We start from the raw sequence: 16,587 nt of genomic DNA on the forward strand, positions 1-16,587 counted from the left end.
GAAACCAGGAGGCGTCCCTCCTGCTGTGTAAAAAGAACCCTTAACTCACCGGAGCTGTGACTTAGGCTGGAAAAGACGAGATTACACCTCAAGGAGTCTAACTCGAGCTCGAGTCCTCACTAGGCATTGCTGCCTCGGTATTTATTGAAAAATTAATTAAATAAGTGGATTATACAGATGTAGAATTATTGAAACACCGGACTATTTTGAGTCATCTGCATTTCATGTGCATGAGAATAAAACGGTTGTAAATTCCAGTGACAGTTAAATCTTTGTTAATTGTGGATTACCCATTAACTTTTTTTTTTTAACTTTGGACCAGGTTTAACCCTTCAAACTATCCTGATGACAAGTTCATTAGCTAAAATTAATTTGAACTTTGGTCTAAAGAAAAACACACTAGGAAAATAAAGATGTAAAATAACTTTATCAAGCATTCCAAAACCAGAAATTACTTGTAGTTTTTGAGTATTACCTGTGTCAGTATCCTTCATTATAGGATTATAAACTATTGTTAGTATTCTTCACAGGGGATTAGTATTGAAAGGGTCTTCTTGAATTACAACCTTTTTAATACCATTTTGCATGGAAGATGGAGAATATTTATCAAGATAGATGCAACTGGGTTAAAAAGAGGTCACTGGGTTAAGGAAAGAATGGGAGGCAAATAAGCAGTGAAGTAGTACACAGACTTGCATGCCCAAGAGCGTATCTGAGGTAGGAGGTAGACAGGCCCCTGGCTGGGCAGCCGGCGTCTGTCAAGTGTAGAAAACTGAAGCTTTGTCTTCCCCGCACTCCAAGGGCAGAGCTAGCTGCAGAAGCCGCACTCTGCTGGAACTGAGGTAAGACGGCCATTCCCGAGGCCACGGAAACCGCCTGACTGCACAGCTGCAGAGAGGCCCCTGGAGGCAAAAACGGGAGGCAGGGCACCGAGACTCCACTCGTCTCTGTGGCGCAATCCATCTTTAGCGAAAAGTTGCGCTTGGACCTTAGAGCACCTCATCTCCGGAGAACACATCAGATGTGGGGAAAGAAGAAGATGGGCCAAAGGAAAACAAAGACCAGGAAGAACTGTCCCAGCGAAGTGACTGAAGGCACCTTTACGGCGCTCCTGCCCGTTAGGGAGGACGGCCACAGCCTTTCTTTCTGTGTGTATTTCTGCCTTACTCTGTCTTAAACTGTCCGTCTCTGTGCTCCCCCGCTTGTTATGCTGTTATCTCTGAAAGTAAACTTTGTACCTGTATTTAGTTTTTGCCTCCTCAAAACATTTTTGTTTTCAAAGGAGGTGACAGCCAGGGGAACTTTACTTCTTGCCTCTAGCCCCTGGTGCTTCCCATGGCTCAAACAGTGAAGAATCCACTTGCAATGCCAGAGACCTGAGTTCAATCCCTGGGTTGGGAAGATCCCCTGGAGAAGGAAATGGCAACCCACTCCAGTGTTCTTGCCTGGAGAATCCCATGGACTGAGGAGCCTGGAGGGGCTACAGTCCATGAGTTCGAAGAGTCGGATACGACTAAACGACTAACACTTTCAATTTCACTTTCTAGCCCCTGGTGGACTAGCAGCTTGGATTCTGTTTCTTATTCAGGCTACCCAGATTTGATTCCGGGGCAGGGAACCAAGATCTCTCTCAGGACCACTCACTGTTGTCTTTCTGAGATCATATCTACAGCAGCCAGGGGAACAGGAGCCATGAGCATCAATACAAACAACTACCTTAAGTAACTGATAGCAGCATGTGATTTCCTGATTTGGTGGAAGGTCAAAAGTAGAGGGGAACTCACTTGGGAAATGGTATTTAAGTAAATAATTCTCTTCTAGGAAATTATTCGTATTTAGTTCTCTGAAAACTTTCAAATTTATTAATCACTAGAATGTCAAATCCTAATTAAAGAAATGCAATTTTCAATATAAAAAACCAAACCTGTTACTCTATAAATGAACTCATATAGACTGCCAAGATATACTAAATGTAGAAAGTAACACTTTTGTCCTTGTTTACACTGTGTACATGAAACAAATATATCCTGAAAGACAAAATATCCTATCACCTTTAAGAAAATAGAGCAGTAGTTTTAAAATACTTAAGATGAGTCGAAAAGGCCTCAAGGCATTAGGTTTTTCAAAGTCTGCTATACAAATACATAAAAAAACACTTTCTTATATCCAGCAACTTTAGTCCCAAAGAAAAAACTTGTTCTTTTTAAGAAATGGGTCTTCTTGAGTTATAAACTTTGACACCATTTTGCATTGAAGATCGAGCATATTTTGTGAGTAGTGCACCAATGGTTAGCTTCTCTCCACACAAATCTCTGTGGGAACGATAAAAAAATTAATGAACAAAATAAAACCAAAAAAATGAACATCACAAATAGTCTAGGGAACATAACATGATATTCACAGCACTAGTTCTTTATATCTTTCTCCCCTAAGTCCACCTTTCCAACAAACATAAGGGTATGTATTTGTGGGAGAGATAGGTGTAAAGAGAGGTTACTAAGCCATAACTGAACTAGATATATTACACGTATATATTATCGACAACCTTCATGGTAAGAGTATGAGTCATGTATTATCTAACCCCATGTTAGATATAAGGAAACTGAGGCTGGGTAAAGAGCAGAGAGAGGCCCCAAGAGGCCCAGTGAGGAAGTGGTAGGGTTTGTTAGTGGATTTTGGGTCAGTCTGGCAAGCAGTAACTTCAGGGTGAACTTCTTATGAATTCTGACTTTTCCCAAAATGTTTTAAACTAAGGCAGCAGGCAAGAAAGAAGGTGGCCGTTAGAGAGGAATGCTTGCCTTACAGTCACAGGAGGGATCACAGCAGACTGTCCCTCTGAGAGCTGCAGTGGGCAGGAAGAGCAGAGAAGTGGTTCTAGACACAGCAGAAAGGCAGAGAGCTGACACACACCCTGCCAGCCACATCAGTACTCATGCAGAATGAGAAGAGGAGGGCCAGCCAGAACTTGAGAAAGCTGGGAAGGAAGCACACAAAACAACACTGAAGCCCTATGCTACTGTCAGAAAAAGAACAGTCCTCGAAATCCATTCGTAATAAATCACTCACTGAATATATGGAGCAATATCTTCTTCTGTCCACTTCTCTCTCAGAGAGAACAGACTATTGAAACGTTCCTGATCCCCCTCTGGTAAGTCTTCTGCTTTCAACAGAAATATGATTTCCGGTCTTGACTGTCTATCCACCAAGGCCAAACCCTGTAAGAAATGAGAAAAAGGAGAGTTCAAGTAATGGTCTAATGTTAAAAAAAAAAAAGACTCATTCTTTTACCTTATGTTGAGCTTAGCCCGAGGTATTTAAAACCTCAGCATCGTGAAGCTGAGCAGCTTACCTTTTTCATAAAGAGAGCACCTCTGAGCAGTCACTTCCCTTCCCTTCTAGAATCTGGCTTTTACCACCACCAGCCTAGTGAAAAGGCTCTAGTTCTAAAGCTCACTGTGAGCTGTCACTGCCAAGCCCATGGGCCCTTTATTGGATTCCTCTCACTAGCCCCCTTTACTTCATTAGTATTGATCACCTCTTCCTCTTTAAGCCTACATCACGATTTCATACCTTTTCTCCTGACCTGATGTTTTAATTCCCTGGGCCCCTAGACCACCCCTCTAACTGTTTCACTGGCACTATCCTGGGACTCCATCCACCACTCACTCACTTGCTAACGACTGTAATATTTGCACTCCACCTCAAATCCCTCGTCCAAGCACCAGACCTCTTCAGCTGAACTTATATACGAACTCATTGTGCCTGCTGCCCAAACCTGCTCTAAGTTCCACTATCCCAGGAAGCCTAGGAAGTGAAGGTTCCAGTTGTGTCCGACTCTGCAACGCCATGGACTATACAGTCCACGGAATTCTTCAGGCCAGAACCACAGAGTGTGTAGCCATTCCTTTCTCCAGGGGATCTTCCCGACCCAGGGACTGAACCCAGGTCTCCCGCATTGCAGGCCGATTCTTTACCAGCTGAGCCACAAGGGAAGCCCAGGCATCAACCTAACTGTAAATGAGCCCAAAAGATCTTACTGAGGTGACAAATGTTCTAAAACTAGACTGTGGTGGCTGGAAACTCATTAAATCTACTACAAATCCTTTACAAACGGGCAGACTGTGATATGTAAATTATACTTCAATTAAGTGGGGTTTGTGGGGTTTTTGCTTTGTTTTTTTAAAGGATTTTTGTGATGGATTGAATGTGGAGTGCACTCCTCAGGCAGGGAAATTAACTGTCTCCATATTCGGTTCCAACACAGCCTTCCTTTGACCTCGTAACCTGCGGAGTCGTGGAGGGAGTCGCGCCGCCCCTACCTTCAGCTGATCCGGCCTGGTCGTCATTCCTTCCGGAACACTCTGTTGCCACACTTCGTGAAACTCGGCGAGATTGAATTTCACTGCATTCTGAAGTAGCATCTGCGCTGTAGCTCTGCATATCTTATCTGCACTCAGTTCAAAATAAACTTCACCTAAGGACAGGGCAGCAGACGGCGTCACACTGTCTTCTGAGCTGAACCACCGTCCCCTTTCCCTCGTTGCAAATTCCCAGAAGGAAGCACACACAACTCAGCTCCCAGCCCCCCGTGGAGATCTGAGTTTTAACAGGAAGACACTTCAAAAGGTATGCCAAGTTTTACACACCAAGTTAAAACACCCATTAAAATACTCTCCCAATCTCACCTTCCTCTGTGTATTTCTTTCCATAACATTTAAGACAGTGTTCAATCATTTCCCTGAAAAATTTTAAACACTTATTTGAAAAGTTTTCACAATTTTATGCATTAACTTTCAAACGCTACTGCTAACTATAAACTAAGATATAAATCTGAAATACTGGGACTTCCCTGGAGCACAAGTTTGATTCCTGGTCAGGAAACTAAGATCCAACATACTACGTGGTACAGCCAAGAAACTTTAAAAAAAAATAAAAACTAAAATATACTGGAAAGCTATGATGTGCCAGGCCCCATGTTAAATATTTTTATACAAATCATGTGAGCATACATTTATTATAAAATAACATATATAATTATTTATTTATATTTTTAATGGCAGGAAAAAAAGTGACACATTTATTCACTCCAGTGACCCAAATTCCCAAGTCCTTTTTAGTTGTATCATTTTTTAGATTTCTATGCAGTATTAATATATAAAGAGTTTATGCCCTGGGTTTAGTCCTACCCTGGATAATAATTTTCTTTCCCTTTAAGAAAATCTGGAAGGATGGGGAATAAATACTTACTCTGGCTCCAATGGTCCAAGTTCCTGAAGGCATGTATTCAAAGGAACTTTGCTAAAAGACCAAGATTCGGAATCCACAAGCTGAGTTATATGATTCAGAAGTTTCATCTCATAATCAAATTCAAGAATCCTCCAATAACCTATAAATTCCCAAAGTTAAATTTACCAAAGAACATTCATTTTAATTTAAACATATTTAATTTAAACAAATGAACTGACTGATAAGACTGATACAGTAGCAGTATACTCTTGGCCCACTGCAAAAAAGAGACATGGTAAGTCTTAGCTTTCTTGATAAACAATGCTTCTGTTGCGGCTTTTCTCCCAATCGTTGCAAACTCTGTCAAGGGAGGTCAGGTGGTTTTTAAAGGGTACTTCCCACATGACCAACATTTTGACTTTTTTTTCAAGTGCTTTAAACTTCAATTACCTCCTAATAATCTTGTTCTAAATGAATGGGGAATCCGGCAGCTGGTGCGGCCATTTTCTGAGAAGGTCACACAGATGAGCTGCAGGTCTCGGGCCGGGTATTCCACACGGAGACCTCGGCAGCAGGGCGCTGGCACGGTTACACTCTCCCGCCAGCCACCTTGCAGAGGCGGTCTCGTGCTCATGAAGAAGTCCAGTTCAAGGACTTCCCTGGTGGTCCAGTTGTCAGGAATATGCCGTGCAATGCAGGGGATGTGGGCTGGATCACTGGTCGGGGAACTAAGATCCCGCATGCCGAGAAGCAGCTAAGCCTGCACGCCACGAGAGAGCCTGTGTGCGCCGACTGCCGAAGCCCGAGGAGCACAGCTGGAAAATGTGCACCACAGCGAAGGGTCCCGTTAAGAGGCAGAGAAGACCCACATGCCGCACAACTGAGACGCCAGGCAGCCAAATGGAAGATCAAATATATTTTTAACAAAGAAGTCTAGCTCATTCACGAGATAACAGACTCAGGTACGAAGTGGACCAGCAGCAGAACAAAGGCTGGGTGCCAAATATATTTCCCAATTCCTGTGAAAGCTGATGAAATGCCACCTTATGACTGAAGACACTGCCACGATCCCCGGAGAAACAAATCAAGTGCACACCCATCATTCCCAAGGGAGAGTGCGCCTATTCTTATTCTGAATAAACATGGAACATTCCATGCTAAAACACGGTATTTTTAACAAAAGCAAAATTCCAAAGTTTTGCTTTGTTTCTTTGAAATGTGCTTGTTCCGAAGCAAAATTGAAAAAGACAACTAGGAAAAAAATCTATGCATCCCACCAACCCATGCACACACCAAAATACTATCCATTCCCATGCAATAAACAAAAAATGCAGAGGGCTGCATTAACTCCATTTTTCTATTCTTAACCTTAATATTCATGGTATCCCTATACCATAGTAATTAGAAGCAGGCATCCACAATTAAAAACTCAAGGAACCGCAACAAAGAACTAAGTGCTTCCAGTTAGTTCTGATGTCATGTGCAGCTGTTTTACTCAGCAGAATTGACCACAGAAGCTAATCTTGCTTGGAAGATTGTGAGTAAATTGAAAACTGCATCCACCAAACAAAGCCAATTTCCTCCTTCCTAACACATGGGTGCAGAATTAAGCTGCTTCGCTGGGCAAGTTTGAGAGGGGTGAGAAAAGCACACAAACATCTCCTCAAGCATGAATGCAGGCCCAAACGTGGGGGGTGGGGAGGGGAAGGGCTGGGGTGGGGAGGAGGGGGCTCCTGCTCCACCCCTACGGGCCGGACGAAAGTCAGAGCGTCGCAGAAGGTTCTGCTGGGCTACTCCATCAATCTCTTGCTGCTGCTGCTTTCACACAGGTCTATCGCATAAACTGCTTCACACTTACGCAAAAGCATGTTAGTGATCACAAGAATAAATGTATCTTCCAAGCAGTTTGGAAACACAATGAGTTTATTCTGAACCAGGAGTTCAAGTACCTGGTTTGATGCCTCATCCTGTCACTATCTCGACATGGAGCCCTGGACCAGTCTGTTTCCCTTTCCAGGCCTTGGTTTCCTCACCTAGTAAAGACAATGAAGGGCACAGACTACCTGATATCTAAGACCTTTCCTGATCAAATGTGGCTCTTCCATTACCACTTAGTCCAAAGGAAAAGGCCTGTAAGGAGCAAATAAAGTCACTGGTCAGAGACTGACATCCTTGTTAAAGGTGATCACATGGAGTCTCTGCCCCACACCCCAGAACAGAAATATCGTCATCTCTGAGACCAGAAGAGGACTAAATAAACAGTATGCAACAGCGGTAAACACAGGGAGATGTAAAAAACCCCTCTCGTATTATACCCAACTCCACCACTGTTGGTAACAGAAAGTAACGCTACCTCCAATTTCACAGGCATTGAGAACTCGTAACTGGGTCATTATTTCTTCCTCACTTGCCTGAATTTGATCAAGCAAATCTTCAGTCGTATACTGAAACAAACAAACAAGAAACGCATTTTAGGACAAATAATTTTTTTCAAACATTGAATTTTGAGGGAATAAATACATAGGACAGATAAGGCAATATTTATAGCTTAATTTCTTCAGTTAATATGTAATGATAACTAGACAAAATCAGAGAATGTCTTAGAAGAAAACAGCAAATCTTTGTGATGTTGAATGTGGCAATCATTTTAGATATGATGCTGAAAACACAAGCAATAAAATGTAAACACATTATGTGGATTTCATCAAAATGAAAATCTCTGTACATTTACCACAATTTTTTTATAAAAAGTCAAGAAAGTGAAACAACTCATAAAATAGAAGAAAATATTTACAAATTTTATCTGTCAAAAGAGCTTGTGTTTAGATTACATAAAAAACTCTCTAACAATTTAATAATAAAGTAATCCACCTGACAATTGGCAAAGGATTTCTGTATAAGCATTCTATATAAAGCCCATAGAGAGTGACCACAGGACCCATCAATTTCACTCTTTAGTGTGTGTGTCTATACATAGCCAAGAAAAGTTAAAACATAGGTTCACTAGACACTTGAACATGAATGTTCACAGCAGTGTTACTCCTAATAAGCAAGTAATCAACAACAATAAAAAAGCAGAAATACCCAAATGTTCATCAACTGATGAATGGATGCATAAAATATGGTATATCCCTAAGACGGGGTATTACTCAGCAATGAAAAGTAATGGATGAACCTTGAAGACAGCATGCTAGGTTAAAGATGCCTGCCAGAAAAGGCCACTTATCTAATTCTATTCATACAAAATGCCCAGAAGAAGGAAATCAAGAGACAGAATGTAGATTACTGGCTGCCTAGGGCTGAGGTGGGAGACAGAGAGGAGACAAAGGCGGGACTGAGAGGTCAAGGCTGAGGGGGGAGAGAGAGAGAGAGAGAAAGGCGGGACTGAGAGGTCAGGGCTGAGGAGAGAGAGAGGCAGGACTGAGGGTCAGGGCTGAGGGGAGACAGAGAGAAAGGTGGGACTGAGAGGTCAGGGCTGAGGGGAGAGAGAGAGAGAGAGAGAGAAAGAGAGAAAGGCAGGACTGAGGGGTCAGAGCTGAGGAGAGAGAGAGAGAGAAAGGCAGGACTGAGGGGTCAGGGCTGAGGGCAGGGAGAGAGAAAGGGGCAGGACTGAGGGGTCAGGGCTGAGGGGGGAGAGAGAGAGAGAGAGAGGCAGGACTGAGGGGTCAGGGCTGAGGGCAGGGAGAGAGAAAGGCGGGACTGAGGGGTCAAGGCTGAGGGGGGAAGAGAGAGAGAGAGAAAGGTGGGACTGAGAGGTCAGGGCTGAGGAGAGAGAGAGAGGCAGGACTGAGGGGTCAGGGCTGAGGGGAGACAGAGAGAAAGGTGGGACTGAGAGGTCAGGGCTGAGGGGGGAGAGAGAGAAAGGCAGGACTGAGGGGTCAGGGTTGAGGGCAGGGAGAGAAAGAGGCGGGACTGAGGGGTCAGGGCTGAGGAGAGAGAGAGGCAGGACTGAGGGGTCAGGGCTGAGGGGAGACAGAGAGAAAGGTGGGACTGAGAGGTCAGGGCTGAGGGGGGAGAGAGAGAGAGAGAGAGAAAGAGAAAGAGAGAAAGGCAGGACTGAGGGGTCAGGGCTGAGGAGAGAGAGAGAGAAAGGCAGGACTGAGGGGTCAGGGCTGAGGGCAGGGAGAGAAAGAGGCGGGACTGAGGGGTCAGGGCTGAGGAGAGAGAGAGAAAGAGGCGGGACTGAGGGGTCAGGGCTGAGGGCAGGGAGAGAGAAAGGCGGGACTGAGGGGTCAAGGCTGAGGGGAGAGAGAGAGAGAAAGGCAGGACTGAGGGGTCAGGGCTGAGGAGAGAGAGAGAGAGGCAGGACTGAGGGGTCAGGGCTGAGGAGAGAGAGAGAGAAAGGCAGGACTGAGGGGTCAGGGCTGAGGGCAGGGAGAGAAAGAGGCGGGACTGAGGGGTCAGGGCTGAGGAGAGAGAGAGAAAGAGGCAGGACTGAGGGGCCAGGGCTGAGGGCAGGGAGAGAGAAAGGCGGGACTGAGGGGTCAAGGCTGAGGGGGGAGAGAGAGAGAGAGAAAGTGGGGACTGAGAGGTCAGGGCTGAGGAGAGAGAGAGGCAGGACTGAGGGGTCAGGGCTGAGGGGAGACAGAGAGAAAGGTGGGACTGAGAGGTCAGGGCTGAGGCGAGAGAGAGAGAGAGAGAGAGAGAAAGGCAGGACTGAGGGGTCAGGGCTGAGGGGAGAGAGAGAGACAGAGAGAAAGGCAGGACTAAGGGGTCAGGGCTGAGGAGAGAGAGAGACAGAGAGAGAGGCAGGACTAAGGGGTCAGGGCTGAGGGGAGAGAGAGAAAGGCAGGACTGAGGAGAGAGAGAGAAAGACAGAGAGAGAGGCAGGACTAAGGGGTCAGGGCTGAGGGGAGAGAGAGAGGCAGGACTGAGGGGTCAGGGCTGAGGGGCGAGAGAGAGAGAAAGGCAGGACTGAGGGGTCAGGGCTGAGGAGAGAGAGAGAGAGAGAGAGAGGCAGGACTGAGGGGTCAGGACTGAGGAGAGAGAGAGAGAGGCGGGACTGAGGGGTCAGGGCTGAGGGGAGAGAGAGAAAGGCAGGACTAAGGGAACAGCTAAGGGGTAGAGTTTCCTTGGAGGGGTGATAAAAAATATTCTAAGCTTCATCAAGTTTATGATCACACAGCTCTGTGAATGCACTAAAAGCTGTTGAATTACACACTTTAAAATAAGCAAATTGCTTGGTATATTAATCAGATCTCAATAAGGCCAATGACAAAGAAAAAAAGTCTATCAGTTGAACTTCTAGTACAAATATGGTGGAAGGTGGTAAGGGACAGAAGAAATGAGATTGACAAAATATTGATAAATGGTCAACAGAGTCAACTTATCAGTCTTTCTGCTTTGGGGTATGTGTGAAATTTTCATAATATGAACTTTAAAAAGAATTTCACCATTAAACAATGTCACTATAGCTCTATTTTTAAAATTCCAATTTAAAAAATGAAAATAACAGTCTTACTTTTAAGTGACTGGAATCCTTTTCTTTTTCACTGTCAGGTCCTTCATAGGTATTTTCCATCAAAAGTTTCTTTAACTTCTTTAGTTTAGGTCTACATCTTCTTAATTCCCAGTAATTGTTAGTAAAACCAAAGATCTAGAGATTACAAATACATCATAATCTTTTAGGGGCCATCCTAAAAGAAAATGTCATACAAAATTTCATCCAACACATCTATCCTCCATTAGAAGCAAGAAAAGGGAGCCAAGTCATTCTGCTTTCTGCCAAGAAGGTGCTCATCCAGCCGTGTGCTTGACATGGCTACACATCTGCAGGTCACATCTGTTTAAACCTCAATCAAGAAGACACTGCCAACATACTGAGAATGGATAATTAAGCTTCTTCCTTTGTCATTGTTGTTCAGTGGCCAAGTCACGTCCGACTCTTTGCAACCTCATAGACTGCAGCACACCAGGCTTCCCTGTCTTTCATGATCTCCCAAAGTTTGCTCAGATGCATGTCCATGGAGTCGGTTATGCCATCCAACCATCTATTCCTGTCACCCCCTCCTCCTGCCTTCCACATCTCAAGTGTATTCTGGAAACTTAAGAATGTGCCCAGAAAAGAATGACCAGGAAGGTGCCAATTCTGCAAACCAGGTGGAAACATAGAAAGAATATATTTAGGCTGAAAAACAGAAAGTAAAGAAGAGACATTATCACAGTCTTCAAATTATGCATAGATATTAAAGTGAAGAGGGGGCACTCTTGCTCTGTATTGCTCATGATGCTAAAATTAAGCAGATGTTAAAAAAGAAAGACTTCTATTCAATGCAAGAGCTTCCACTGGGTAGAAGAGCAACTAATTCCTTACTGGACTTGAGAAACAGTGAGAGGCCTGTCACTCAAATCAAGTGATAGTGGCAAAAGGACAGATAAATTGCTGTTATCCTTCTCTTCAATCCCCAGGATTTGCCCAATCAACACCAGCACGTAGTAGATGCTCAATAATTGTTTCACATGAAAGAAATGGAAAAAGGTTGAAATGGATTCTCTCTGGGATCCACTGTAGCTCTAAGACGGAAGGGCAGGGGACGCATCCACTCTCAAACCAGAAGCTGTGACTGATGAGACAAGGTCCAGAGCCGGGCAGAGATGCCGCGGAGTCTGAGCAAAGCTCAAGGACCAAAACAGAAAGACCACTGAGCTTGTGCACAGTTCACAAAGAGGCACCCTGCCCGCTGGACCCAGCACACAGATGTTGGGGTGTGCCTTTGTGTTGAGGGAGAAAAGGAAGTTTAGTATGGACTTTTAATTAGCTGCCAACATTGAAAAATAAGATTTTGCCCCCTAAAACCTAAATTTTAAGCTTCACTTGGACAAAAGAAATCGGAAGGTCTGGCAATGCTGGACGGCTTTCCCACAAGGCCAAGAAGCACCAACTTACCTGCCTGAGGCCTGTGCACCCCAATCTGTCACAGACCCCCATTCCCTATGACCCCCGAGCCTGGGTACCCACTGCCATTTATCAATGCAGTCTGCTCTGCTCAGGCGCATTCCTTACCGAGCCTCTTTAAGCATCTGAAGTGCAACCCGAAGATTCTGAAACTCTGGCTAGCAGGTCTCTGTCCCAGAGCACAGAACTCCGGTAAGAAGAGCTCAGAGGTACTCACGGATGTTCCTACCCTCTCCAAAACACCCACAAGACAGGTAAAAATAACATCTTTTCCAAAAGGATGAAAGTCAAAATTTATAGCTCCTTACAATCAAAGACATAACTCTACAGAAACCAAAGTAGGATATTTACTGGCAGTTCCCCTGTTCCAGCGACATCAAATGAACCACTCAAGTGTCCCAGTATTTTCCCTTATTTCTATTCCAATTCTATTTTTAGGAAGTAGTTGGTTTGAAGTTAATCTAATAGAATTAAGGTGCTTTGACTATATATGTGTAACTATCTAGCCAGGATAGAAACTTTTGTTTGGTATTTGCCATCAGTAGTCTCCAAAGTAATTAAGAATTTGTTATACATGGCTATGGACAGTAAAGAACTAAACCAACTTCAAAGGTGAGAAACAGACTTCCTTCAAAAACCTATTTTTTCATTTCCCTATGCCACCTAATGCACTAGCTATAGTTTGAGGAAATCACCTTTCAAAACCTATCCACAGCAAAACTCCCTGAAAATAGGTAAAACTTTTAGAATGAGTCACCTAACAGTAAATTTTCTATATTACAGAAAATGGTCAGCTTATCTGGGACTTAAACATTACATTGGGAAAATAAAGACAACTTTACATGACTCCAAACAAAAACAATGCTGAGAAATTTCCAATTTCATCAGAGAAATTTTCAGATTCTCTGTGATTATACATTTCACACCTTCAGTTTTTTTTTTTCTTTTTTTTTTTTTTTTGGCCTCATTGCATGGGAGATCTTAGTTCCTGAAGGAGGAACCGAACCCACGCTGCCTGCATTGGGAGCACAGAGTCTTAACCACGGGACTACCAGGGAAGTCCCACACTTCAATAATTTAGTTTTCAATTAAAAGCATGTTGTCTTTTGCAAATAAGTCAGGAAATAGAAGACAGTACCTCAGTGTGAATAATGTTACAGTGTGTTTCTTCCATCTTCAGCTGCTCTGGAATTTTACAACCAGGAATAAAAAGCAACATATTGGAAGTGTCTGCTACTTTCAAATCGTATGTTTTGTCTTCACTGCACAGAACAGCCTGCTCATCCTTATCACCACGAATCACTAGACTGCAGGAAAATGGGGGGAAAAAATACATGACTTATTGAGACACTAATGGCCAGCCTCATTACACACAGTTCCAAAACCCTCTAGGTTTCCAGAATTTAAAACGGAGTCTTGAGGCTATGTCTGGCCCCTCCTCTCACAGGGCACCCCCCCCACCCCCAATGATGGGCTCCACAGGGCAAGGACTCACTAAGGAAAAATAACTCCATACAGGAAAAAAAAAAAACCCACCAAATCCAAAGAGGCCAAATGTCACCACATGGCTTCTTTGTGTAAACCGCTGGGAAGAGTATCTGTAACCTGCAGTCAAGATGTCACAGCTTTCTAAAATCACTAAAGCAATACTTTTCAAATTTATGAGTATGCATGTTAGGGAACCCTGTTAAAAAGCAGGTCAGGATGCAATTCGTCTGGGATGGGACATAGGATTCTGCATTACTAATAAGCTCCCTGATGAGGACTATGCTGCTGGCCATGGTACCCACCCAAGTGGTCCTTCCTGTTTTGGCCTGAGCAACCCCTCACCATCAAATGAGCACATCCTGGCCTAATCATCACCTATGCTGCAAAGAAACTGGGACCTTGAGAAAAGAAGGCCACAGTGCTGAAAGAAAAATGTGCAATGGGTATGTTTACAAACTAGAGTAAACGATGTCTCTGACAAGGGGTCACAGGTAGAAAAAAAGCAAGAAGGAAGAGGGTAAGGTCAAAAGTGAGAAGGGGGAAGGAGAAAAATAAATGACGAAGATAATGGAGATAACAAAAACGGAGTTGATTCTGGCAGTCTTCCTTGTCTATATTTAATCCTCCTGTACCCAATTCACTTCTTTTAAATAAGTAATAAAAACCGTGAACTAAAAGACTGAATTAAAAAAAAAAAAACTAATCTTTCATTTAAGTGAAAATAAAGGGTGGTGTTTTTTTTTTAAAGCTTCCTGGTGCTAACAACATTTAAGAGTCCCAAGTACCTACTCTTAACATATATGTCCACATTGCACCATCTCTTTCAAATATTTTGTTTAAAACAACAACCCCTTCCCTCACCAAAAAATTTAAAAAAAATTTTTTAACATTCCTTTTCATTCTGGTTTTTGCCAGCTAGATTAACTATAACTGGACAAAGCTTGTGCTCACACCTTAAGTCTTTTCTCAAAGTCCTGCCAACTCAGCTGGGATGAAAACCCACAGTGATGCTTCTCCCTCAGTTCCTGAGAGATCGTTCACTACTAGCATCTGAAGACTAGCCTATAATAATGTTTGATGACTAAAGTAAGAAAAGTGAAAGACAGCCTAAAGGCGGCATAATTTAAAAAGAAAACAAATTTATTTAACTGCACCAGGTCTTAGCCGCAGCTTGTGGGATCTAGATCCCTGATCAGGGATTGAACCTCGGCCCCCTGCCTTGGGAGCGCAGAGTCTTAGCCACTGGACCACCAGGGAAGTCCCCAATTTTTAAAAGCCTATAAGATAACAAAGGTGAGTCACTCTAGTTGTGTCCGACCCTTTTAGAGTCCACGGTCTGCAGCCCACCAGGCTCCTCTGCGCATGGGATTCTCCAGGCAAGAGTACTGGAGGGGGTTGCCAAGCCCTCCTTCAGGAGATCTTCCCAACCCGGGTCTCCTGCATGGCAGGCAGACTCTTCACCACCTGGCCACAACTACATAATAAAATGCAGGTGTGAGAGGAACAGCAGTGCAGAAGAAAGTTAAACAAGAACCCTAACTCCTCATGTCCAGGGGCTGCACAAAGCTGCGACAGAGAATGGACTTCTCCTGCATGTTTTTTAACCCATGGTCTTGCAGCAAATGTGTAGGAGACCTAGAACTAGAAAACAGCTTTAGATTATCAGGAGTGACCCCAAGCAAGTTGTTTGTTAGTTTGTTTGTTGAGGGCCTTCCACAATTACCAAATCTGTTTTTTAAAAAGTTTTAAACCTCTCCCCGCAAAGTCCTGGCTACACCCTGGGTAAAATAAACCTAAGGAGAAGGCGAGAGGAACTCTGTAATTTACAATGTTGACACCATCACCGGGCGTCACGGTAAAACGCAGGTGCTCGGCGCACGGCCTGGGAGCGCGGTTCTGGAACAGCCCCCGACTTCCGCGGACGCCGCTTCCGGACCCGCGCCCGCCAGCAGCCGCCGGCGCAGCGCGGGCTCCTCTCTGCGCCCCCGCCCCCGGGTCTCTTCTCCGGCCGCCTACTCGCTGTGTCCCCCCTCGGCCCTGTCCCCCGGCCCCCTCTCTGCACCCCCCGTGTCCCCCCCACCTGCGCCCGGCGCGCAGCTGCGCGCACAGCGCGGGCTCCAGCTCCAGCAGGCACACGTCGCCGGTGGCCGCGGGCCCGAAGCGCAGACAGTGCGCGGCGGGCAGCAGCTCGGCCGCGTCCAGCTTGGCGGTCTGCAGCGTCGCGTCCACCTCGGCGCGGGTCCTCTCCATCGCCGCCGGGGGCCGGGGGGCGACCGAGCCGGGCCCCCGACTCGGGAAACCGCGCGGGAAAAGCGCGCCGCCGGGGGGAGCGCGGCCTCAGTGGGCGGGCCAGGGACGGGGCGGGGCGGCGGCGCAGGCGCGCCCGGCGGCCGGGCGTGCCCGGGCGGGGCCGAGACCCCGGGGGCGGGGGGAGACTGCGGTCCGGCCCCTCCGCTGCGCCCGCGCCGGGTTTCCGCGGGGCCCCCGCTCTCCTGGCCGTCGGCACAGCGGCGGGCGGGCCTTGACACACTCGTTTTGCCCGCATCATTGCATGAATCTTTCATCACGTGGCTCAGCTGGTAAAGAATCCGCGTGCGTTGCGAGAGATGGGGGTTCGATCCCTGGGTTGGAAAGATCCCGTGGAGAAGGGAAAGGCTGCCCACTCCAGTATTCTGGCCTGGAGGATCCCGTGGACTGTGCGGTCGGACACGCCCGAGCGACTCTCGCCGACCTAAGCTTCCCCGCGTGCGCGCTGCCGCCCAGCCGGGCCGGTCTCTGAGTGACCGGTGGCCGGGCCCCAGGCCCCTCTGCCCACACTGCTGTGCTGGGCTCAGGTGGGCTCCCGATGCGCTCCTTGAGGACAGCAGACGTGACCGTCTCCGAGATGAAGAATGCGAACATCTTCCGTTGCTTGGGGGTTTCCGTTCTGAAAAGAGCCCAGAGATTCGGTGCTCCCTTGCGGGGGAACCTGGACTCTG

General features: G+C 45.8%; 1 protein-coding gene across 3 annotated transcripts; it reads right to left on the reverse strand.

Moving 5' to 3' along the window:
• Window positions 1-1,834: 1,834 nt before the first annotated feature.
• Window positions 1,835-15,969, reverse strand: DSCC1 (DNA replication and sister chromatid cohesion 1). Of its 3 annotated transcripts, none has more exons than XM_070477475.1 (9): window positions 15,690-15,967; window positions 13,260-13,428; window positions 10,688-10,822; window positions 7,580-7,670; window positions 5,248-5,386; window positions 4,686-4,738; window positions 4,320-4,447; window positions 3,067-3,215; window positions 1,835-2,312 (listed from the first exon to the last, which is right to left on the reverse strand). In XM_070477475.1, exons 1-9 carry the CDS (start codon window positions 15,857-15,859, stop codon window positions 2,204-2,206), a joined length of 1,143 nt encoding a protein of 380 aa, XP_070333576.1. In that variant the 5' UTR covers window positions 15,860-15,967; the 3' UTR covers window positions 1,835-2,203. The 3 variants fall into 3 exon arrangements, with proteins under 3 accessions (XP_070333576.1, XP_070333574.1, XP_070333575.1); XM_070477473.1 differs by having other exon boundaries at window positions 4,320-4,474; window positions 15,690-15,965; XM_070477474.1 differs by lacking the exon at window positions 1,835-2,312 and adding an exon at window positions 2,368-2,974 and having other exon boundaries at window positions 4,320-4,474; window positions 15,690-15,969.
• Window positions 15,970-16,587: the final 618 nt, after the last annotated feature.

Source organism: Odocoileus virginianus, chromosome 15, assembly GCF_023699985.2.
Source record: "Odocoileus virginianus isolate 20LAN1187 ecotype Illinois chromosome 15, Ovbor_1.2, whole genome shotgun sequence".
NCBI lineage: Eukaryota > Metazoa > Chordata > Mammalia > Artiodactyla > Cervidae > Odocoileus > Odocoileus virginianus.

Bases quoted from the DNA above. Each gene is read 5' to 3' on its own strand.
- DSCC1 (XM_070477473.1), bottom strand. From the start codon at position 15,859: ATGGAGAGGACCCGCGCCGAGGTGGACGCGACGCTGCAGACCGCCAAG. The intron at 7,671-10,687 runs GTAAGACTGTTA...TGTTTGTTTCAG, and splicing joins AGGATTCCAGTCACTTAAAA to TATACGACTGAAGATTTGCT. The intron at 3,216-4,319 runs GTAGGGGCGGCG...CATTTCTTACAG, and splicing joins CCAGGCCGGATCAGCTGAAG to GGTTTGGCCTTGGTGGATAG.